Genomic DNA, 9,250 nt, shown 5'->3' on the forward strand with positions numbered 1-9,250 from the left:
CCTGTACCTATTCTGATGCACATGTGATCAGGAGCAGGCATACTTACTCTGTGTCCAGTAAGAAAAAGCTCAAATCACCATTCAATTTCTTAATCCTCTTCCTTCAGAGATTAAATAAATCAATGACCCATTTCCTAGGAGAACTGCAAGGCCTTTATATCTGGGCAAGTATTTTATGGCTAGGACTAAGGCAGCAATTGTTAAAGGGCCTGTTGTTTTTAAATAAAAACAACAAAGAATCTTGTGACACCTTGAAGACTAATTCCTAGATCCAAATGTGTATGCCAGAACAAATGTATTCATCTTCATGGGGTTGGGTCTTTGTCATTTTTGCTGCAATAAACTAACTGAGCTGCAGCTCTAGAAATCAGACCTGTTAAGTCTGATTAAGGATCATTACCTGTCTTTGGGTCTTCAGAGGTGAATGGCCTAAATATTAAAATGCAAACAGTATTAACCTTTAGTCAACCTATGCAAATTGTAATACTATTATAAAATATCTGAAGGCTTCATTCCTATGTGCATTTAGCTGGGACTAAGTACCATTTAACCCAATGAAAATAACGTCCAAGTAAACATGTAAAGGATGACTCTGTAAATGTGCTTTTGGGAAATGGAGTGCAAGAAACATACCTGCTTACTGTAATTAATTAGCTAACTAAATGTTTGGCACAAGATTGAGAAATTGGTAGAATCACAAAACAGTGAGACAGACATTGATATCCTATGAATAAAGTTTGACAAATTCCTTTTATTTTAATGTGTACTCTTAGAACTGTTAAACGGGAAAAAAGGAATCAAATCTGGCAGCAGAAAACTGACAAAAAGGTTCTAAAGATACTTAATATCTTTTATAGAGGAACAATGACAGCAGATTGAATACTTTAGGTTTATCTATACATTACAAGTTGATTTATTTCAACACCCCCTGTGACAACATATATTAAAAGATTGCACATGGATACAAATAGCAAGCCGACACATCAGAAAGGCTATACTACTGAAGAAAACTGCTCAGGGACAAACAATTTACACCCTTAAAGGAAACTGTGATTGTCGAGAATCAGAAGGGAACTCCATAGCTCCAGAGTCATTAAGAGGATGTTGTCTTGTTCTGGCCAGCCTAGGTTGATGTGCAAAAGTGGATTTAAAAGTGGAACATAAAATTACAGGTAGAACCAGTCCTACAGATAACATGGTCCCACACCATAGATAGGAACCACATATATAATGTAAGCATAGAAGGCCATTTGTTATTTAAGCCAATGGCTGGGTTCACACATGTTAAACCCTGGCTTTATAAGCCACAGTGGTTCATGTACAGCTGGCTGCATTGTCCAAACCACATTCTCTTCCCAGGGGATGGCATATAAACCACCCCAACTAACCACGTATTGTTCTGAGATTTAATAACCCCACTGTGGTTTACTGTATTATCCAAAGCCAGACAACAACAAATCCAGAGAGTCCTTTGGCAGGAGTGGCAGAAAGGGACTAGTGAATGACTGCTTTCTCCAGGCACCTTTAAGTGCCAAAACAACACTTGGGGACAAGGCTGCCTGACTTCCCCACAGAAGCAGGAACTCATTAAGCACTAGCTGTGGCTTAACATTTGAAAAAACAAAGGTTAAGATTGAGAAACCCACTGTTAAAAGGTAGTTCCATCCTCCCATACTTTAAAAAAAGTAAGTAGTGAGCTACATAATTCCAATTTGGCATGTACACAGGGTACATGCCAAATCGCAACTCTGTAGTTAGCTATTTCTTCTTTGAAAAAGGATGCATGTATGGAAAACATCATCTGATGCAGAATCAAGGATTTTTTGGGGTGTTCATGTGGCTCTAGGCTGTTCTCACTTTTTAAAGAGAATCCCAATTTGGCTAAGGTACGTAAGTGCCCCTAAAGAAAAAATTCCTAAACATCTAAAAAAGTGTAAAAAAGAGTGGGCATGTATCCCCTCAATTTCACCTGCTTCCAAGTAGGATCCATGGGGTGGGAAAGGAGCAGTGCTAGGAAGCCCAAACTTTGCAATTAGCCCTAACTGGACAGCACCTCAGGAACTGGCAATAACTTACAAAAAACTCTGGGGGAAGAGGCAAGGCTTATGAGTTAAAGGAACAAGTCTGCCTCCCTGCATGGGCAGTTGCCCAAGTTGTGAACTCTCCCCCCACTAGCAACAGGAAGGTACTTTCAACCTTGGAGAATGGCTGGGATAGCAGGCCTCCTCAAAAGAAACTGGGATATCATGCTGCAAAAAGACAAAACAGACTCTTTACATGAAGCACTTTCTACCAGGTCTTTACAAGGAGCTGCCCACTCATACTTTGACAGGTGATCTCTGTGCAAATGAGAGAGGGTGAATACTTTTAATTTTTCAAATGATTATGGGCAGCTCCCCCCCTTCTCGGGGATTGATGGGCCTCCTTGAGGGGAAGCACCTCCTGGACTGTCTAAAACAGGATAGGGAAAGATGCTTTTAATAGTGGCTTTTGCAATCTTTAGATAAATAAATGTCAAGGCATGGGGTGCTGTGACTTAGGAGATTATTGTGATGCTTCAGCCCCTGGGATACTGCAAGTCTGAGGGAAGAGGCAGGCGTGTGCGTGTACACACAACACACACACACACACCATCCCCTGTGGCCAATCATTTTTCAGGCACAGAAAATTTTCAACTTACAATGCATGGTTAAAGTACCCAAGGGGTTTAATGCATTGTGCAACCATCCCAATATAAAGTATTTTTTCTTTTCACAATACTATATCATGAATTGCGGAACAGGGATTACAAGAGGCACATTGCCTCCCACACAACTGTCAATTCTATCTTTAATCAACAACAAGCAATGCCTTTGCACCTGGGTTGTTAGGTGTGACATCTGAAACTGGAACTCTTGCTTAGTGTTGGGTTAAACCAGGGGTTGGCAACCTTTAACACTCAAAGAGCCATTTGGTCCCGTTTCCCACACAAAAGAAAACACCGGAAGCTGCAAAACCCTTTTGACATCTAAAATGATGATAACACTGCATATATCATTTTTTATCTTAATGCTATGTACCGTATTTTTTGCTCTATAAGACGCACTTTCCCCCCCTCAAAAGGGGAAATGTCTGTGCGTCTTATAGAGTGAATGTGTGTGTACCCGATGCCCAGGATGCTGCCGGCTGCCTGCACCACATGGCACTACCTGGCTGGCACGCGCTCGGCGCGCCCTGCTCCGCCCCCCCCCCCCGGCGCAGGTGAGAGCTGTGCTGCTCAGGGGGAGGTGTGGAGGAGAAGGAGCCGCGGGCTTTAACCCGCCGGCCGCACGGAGAGACGGACTGCTCACCCCCACCACCTGGGAAGACCTGCTGCCGCTGCAGCCACCGGGAAGACCACCGCTGGCATGCTGCCGGCCCCACGTGGCACCACCTGGCCGGCACGCGCTCGGCACGCCCTGCTCCGCCCCCCTCCTCCGGCACAGGTGAGAACTGTTAATCACAGGTCGGTGTTTTCAAATGGCAACCCGTCTTTTAATGAAGTCCATGGGGAAGTGATGGGGAATGTGCCTGTGATTATCAGGAAGCTTTCCATGGATCAGTTATCTGTTAGTTGATCAGACACATTTTTTTTAGGATCAGTGGATATTTCAACAGCATTACCTTTGTGTATGAAGTTTATTCTTCAAAGGCTACTTAGTCCACTGTGTGTTTGATTTACCGTACAATATCTCATTTTTTGTCACAAGTTTTTTTCTATTATTTACTAGTAGGGCAGTATGGACATTAGTGGCTTTTTTAGATTTGTGATTGAATTGTCTGCAGCAGCTCTTGTATAACTGGTGTAGATTGTGGATTCCTTCAATAATTCCACTACTGACTAAGAAAGTGATGTCAGTGATTGTGAGCAACAGAGCTTCATAAATTCTGACTCTAGTGATAATGAGTTATATGGGTTCAACGAAAACTAGAAGAGTACTCGAACTTTAAAGTCTCTCTTTTGTTAATGACAGTGATGATGGTTCTTAATGCCACTGTTGACTGCTGTTCACTTTACAAAGTTGAAATATGGTATTACTGTATTCTGTTATAGTTTATTAAATAGTTTAGTAAACCATTTGATTCAGAGTATTTTTTTTTCTTGTTTTCTTCCTCTAAAAACTAGGTGCGTCTTATGGTCAGGTGTGTCTTATATAGCGAAAAATACGGTGTATCTTCATTATGATTTAGCTGCAGTTCTTGTTCAGCCACTAAAAACTGGTATTTTTAATCTTACATTATAAACTAGTAGGACTCCTTTCCTATATTTTGAATAGGAGAACAGCTTTCTGCAGAGTCAAAGTCAGTGCTAAAGGGCTGCATGCATTAAACAGCAAAACCCCATAAGTTTGTCAGCAGTAAAAGCAAATGAATCTACCCGCGTATCATTAAACATTTGGTTTTCTTCAGAAACTTTTCTGTTCTTCGATTTATCCATGGTTGGCCTGGGGGGGAGGGAGTTGCAGATATAGGTGTATTTAGTGACTGATTAGCAGATAAACAGTCAAGTGCTGTGAATTGTGACAGGTCCCAAGCACAGCTTTTAACATTCAGATGACGGAGATTACATTGGGACAAAGAGAATCTTTACAGCAGGTTTCTTGTAACATGAGAGCCTACAGGAAACTTGCTCCACTCTTTCCCTGCACTATAGCAGAGGAATATAGCAATTTACTTAACCAGCTAGCCAGGCTTCCTGACTGGATGCCTCATCATCACCTATTGGTATTTTGTAACTCGGAGCCTCAGTCCTAGATCTGCGGCTGTGCCAGTGTGTATTTTGGGCTCTGGAGCCGCAGCAGAGGGATTCAAGAGCCACATGTGGCTCCGGAGCCGTGGGTTGCCGACCCCTGGGTTAAACAAACCTGAGTGCCATATTCAGATGCCACATGAAAAAACGCAGGAAGAATAAATGATTATTCAAAATGGATGAGGCAAGCATATGGGAATCAGTGCTTTCATTCACTTGCTTGTGACAACCCATGATTTAAAGAGCCATGCGTTTTTCAATCAAATGATGAGTTATCATTATTTTCAAACCAAACTAAAATGATTTTGCAGCTGTGAAATTCTATACCATTAAAACAACAACGGATGAGAAAGTATTTGTTAAAATAACTGTTTTGAGAACTGGAAGTAGAAAAAAGTAGAATAGTTTGGTCCTATGACACCAGTTTCTGATGTATTTAGTTTTAATGTGCATTACTAGTCAAGAATTCTTTGGAGATAATCTCCCACAAACAGTTACTATAGTGGGCATTTTCCAGTCAGATATTAGTGCCAATGTTGTTGTTGTTGTTGTTGTTGTTGTTATTATTATAACATTTCTATGCCGCCCCTTGCCGGTGTAAAGGACCTCTAGTGGCAATACCAGTAACTCTAGTTGGTACACCAGATTTTCTGGGAAATCATTTTATGCCAGGTAATACTTAGTGACATTGTGCTAAAGGTTTCTTATGCTAACCCAGCTACTAGTGCTAGTGTCTCATTGGGTACACTATAAATATACCAATGTATTCACAGTAAGTTGAACATAAACCCCAGAGAAATGAAAAGACAAAGAAATCAACTTGTCTCACTGAAAATCAAGTTCAGTGAACTTGCAGCACATCCCTACATGCAACTACTGTGAAGTAAGCCTCATAACAAGACAGTGTGTATAAGATTGCAATCTTCATCTGGATCCAACTCGCCATTTGGGAGATAATGCTTAGAACCTCGCAACAAAAGCTAATGCACAGGGTTATATTCAGAACGTAAATGTCCTCTACAAGTTAGCCTGGAGTTATGCTTCTACACTAGCTCCATAACAAAGATTTATTTATTCCAAAATGCATCTGATTTATTTATTGTGCTTTAAACAGACAGTTTATATGCTGCTATCTTATTTGTTATTTGAATAAGTCATGTACTTAACACTGTTTGTTGTTTTTATGGCTTAATTTAGTTTGAAAATTAAGGTGACCTATAATCTACTTTGTCCTGAAAGGCACATTAAAAAATAAAAAAATAAAAAAATAATAATTAAAAACAACCGTTTAGAATTGGCTGATTGTTGTAGAATCCCCAGAAATAAGACATTCAAAGTTCATGAGATTTATAAAATAGATGCTACAGGAAATTAGTGAGCTTTGCAAGGGAACTCTGCATGTTTCTCTTATTCATTCAGAAATTCAGGACTGTTAAATTCCTCTCATATAGACAATTTGTTTGTAAGATTCCTAACATGATTAAAAATACTGAAAAACAAGATTTAGAGGATTTAGTGTTCCAAAATTTGTGCATACCTTTAACAAGGACAAAAACTAATTAAGGAGCCTTCCTTGGAGTAAGCTCCGTTGTACTCAATGGAATTTATTTTTGAATAGTCATACAGAAATGAGCAGTAACTGCAGAAATGTGTTGCAGGATAAATTGGTGAATCTGCCTTTTACATCATAAATGTATTGGTTATAAGAACCCTGAAGCTGCAAGTGCTAGAAGTTCAAATAAATAATAAAAAGAAAGCTAAAATTCCTAAGCTGAAAATCATTCAAAAATAGCTCAACTGAAATAATTACATAAGGTTTATGGTGAAACAGTTACACTAGTTATACAGGGAAAAGAGTGAGGGGGCGATGACATAGATGACAAGCATAAATTCAAATAGTGTAATGAGGGTAAACAGAATGTGTCTGCTGCTAAAAATATAAAAAGAATTAGATATCAACTGCTAAACATATCAAAGTATGGATGCTAGTGTGAAAGTACAGAGAACAATATGAATTTTCTACCTTTAATGGCAATGCAGGAAATTTTGGTTGTTGCAGATATCCCCACGCCTGCCTAACCATCTTTGTTTGCCAGAAATTCCCTTTTCTATACAACGATTAAAAGGTATAGTCTGTCCTACTCTGTATGTGCTCACACAACCAGTTGTAACCTTACACCTCCAACATCATATAAATTAGCTAATAACTAATACCAAATGCACTATACCCTACAATAACATCCAAACACCCTACTCTTCATAATATAATTTCATTTTAATACTATACTATAAATTGTTAATTCCAGCCAATCTTTTCACAAATATTTTACCATTTTCATTTCTATCACTCTCATGTAATTTGAGAGTGTTTACTGTCTACATATGAACCATTTGTATACAGATTGCAATTAAGTAAGAATTGTGATTTATGGACTGTTCAAAACAACAACTCCAATTTCTAAGAGTGATCATTATAAACACGAAGTTGAACTTTTATAGCACCACATGGCAGTGGGCTGAACTAACCAGTTCTTTCAAATGTGCTGAAAGTTTAAAGTCTTAAATCGCACCATGTGCAGTGCATAAACGGACACTTTTTTCCTTGCCTTAAAAAGTCTATTTTAAAAACTTCGGTCGCTTTTTTTTTACGAATAGCAAACTTCCATATTTTCAGGAAAGCGCTATTACAAGAAATTGGTTTTTTTTAATCTATCAAACCACATAATTTCAAAATCCCAATGTCACTGCACACTCACAAATGTCAATCTTACAGTCTGAAGGTAAGTTTTCTACGATTTGTGAAAACACAGACAAAGCTACTGTGGATGTGCTCTCTAGCAAACGAACCCGCTAAAAACTACTTATAAATCGCATTTTTAAAAATCCCGACAGCACACTTCTCTCTCCCCCCCCCCCTTTCGTTCCCGACAGCGATCAAGAGAGGAGGGCAATCCTATAACCACTCCAGTGCCTCAAAGGAGAACCCCACTCCCTTAACCTTCATGCCTCCCCACGCCTTTTCCTTGAAACGTTCGCATCTTTGGGATTTCCCTCCAAGTCTTTTTCACATATATGCACGCAAGCATAGAGAGAGAGAGAGAGTCGAACTCCTCCAGACATTTTTCTTTCCCTCGTCGAGAAAAGAGGAAGGAGGAAGAGCCCGGAAAGGAAAGGAGAAAAGAAAAGCGCCTGTCTCTGTTCACGCGACCAGGTAGTTCGCCCAGAACGTGGCCTGCATATTTCTCAGGCCGAAATCGGCGACTCCCCCAGGGGCGGGGGGAAAGAACGCGAGCCTCCCCCGCCAGTTCCGGGGTTTGGCGGTGTGGCTTCCTCTCCCTCCCTCAGCCGTCCCTGCGGACTCCATGCTCCCGCGGCGGCCTCTCACCTGCTTGCTCCTTGGGTAAGGCTTCGAGGAGGCCGCTGCCAGATGGTACCGCCGCGTCCGGATCTTCCCGCCACCGCCGCCGCCGCCGCCGCTGCTTTCCCCAGAATCCATGCTGGGACCTCTCCAAGCCTCCTTCCCACCCTTCGGGCGCGCGGAGCAAACAGAGGCCCGGCCGGCCCGGCCCGGCCCGGCCTGACCCGGCCCCCCGCGCGCGCGCTCCCCTCACGCTTCTCTTTTCCCCCTCCCCGCTCACTCTTGACCCCAATCCCGTTCTGTGCTGTCACTGTCTCTATGGCGATGTCCTGCGCAGCCTGCCTCGCGCCCTCACAAGGATGTCCCTCTATCGCGCTCTCTCGCTCACCCCCCTGCCGGCTGGCGCGCGCGCGCCGATTCCGTCTCTACCGCTCCTCTTCCCCCTCCCTCTTCCCCCGTCACCGTCTGGCCCGCTAGAGATTCCCCCTCCCTCCTTCCTCTCCTCCCGACCAACCAGAGGACACACGCCCGTGCTGAATTGCGTCACCAAGCCGCGACCCGTCATTGTGCATCACTCTAGTCAGTACGCAATGATCCAAAGCTCTCATGGGAAATGTAGTTTTGGAGAGGAAGCCTGCGGAGGAGTACGGATATTCCCTCGCCTTCCCCAATAATTGCTACTGACGCATTGAAGTGCTACAGGATCTCGCGATAAATGCCGTAGCGGAGGATGGCGCTCTATTGAAAGCGAAGCGTTTTCTTGTTTTATAATTATTATAGAAGGGATTTTTTTTTAACAAGCCAAACAACTGCTGCTTGTAAAGTTAGACGGATTGCTGATCCTTTTTAACCCCAACTGTGCAACGCTTTTAGAGTCGCTTGCTTTACTGTTTTGCTTGCCACAGAAGTCCAAACTGAAGACTTTTTACCTTGGCATAATGCCCACGAGGCAGTAGAATAACCTGCTTACCGTCAGCCTTGCTGTATAAGAGTAAAGTAAAAAGTAATTTAAATAACTTTACCATAGGACTCAAAGTTGGTTTCTATAAAAGCCACCAAGTTTAACTTAATTTAATGAAAGAATCGAGTTTATTTAATTTCGGTTACATTGTGCCTTTCCCTGT

At 41.9% G+C, this 9,250-nt stretch overlaps 1 protein-coding gene across 2 annotated transcripts in view; it reads right to left on the reverse strand.

Annotated features, from left to right (window-relative positions):
• NUP153 (nucleoporin 153) overlaps positions 1 to 8,541 on the reverse strand; it is a 62,092-nt gene extending 53,551 nt beyond the window's left edge. For both annotated transcript variants that reach the window (XM_044426667.1, XM_044426665.1), the window contains exon 1: positions 8,154 to 8,541. In XM_044426667.1, coding sequence (XP_044282602.1) covers positions 8,154 to 8,264 — 111 coding nt within the window. In that variant the 5' untranslated portion in view covers positions 8,265 to 8,541. The remainder of the gene's footprint in view (positions 1 to 8,153) is intronic.
• Between the last annotated feature and the right edge of the window lie 709 nt (positions 8,542 to 9,250).

This window comes from Varanus komodoensis, unplaced genomic scaffold (genome assembly GCF_004798865.1).
Source record: "Varanus komodoensis strain SLA01 unplaced genomic scaffold, ASM479886v1 scaffold17, whole genome shotgun sequence".
In the NCBI taxonomy this organism is placed as follows: domain Eukaryota; kingdom Metazoa; phylum Chordata; class Lepidosauria; order Squamata; family Varanidae; genus Varanus; species Varanus komodoensis.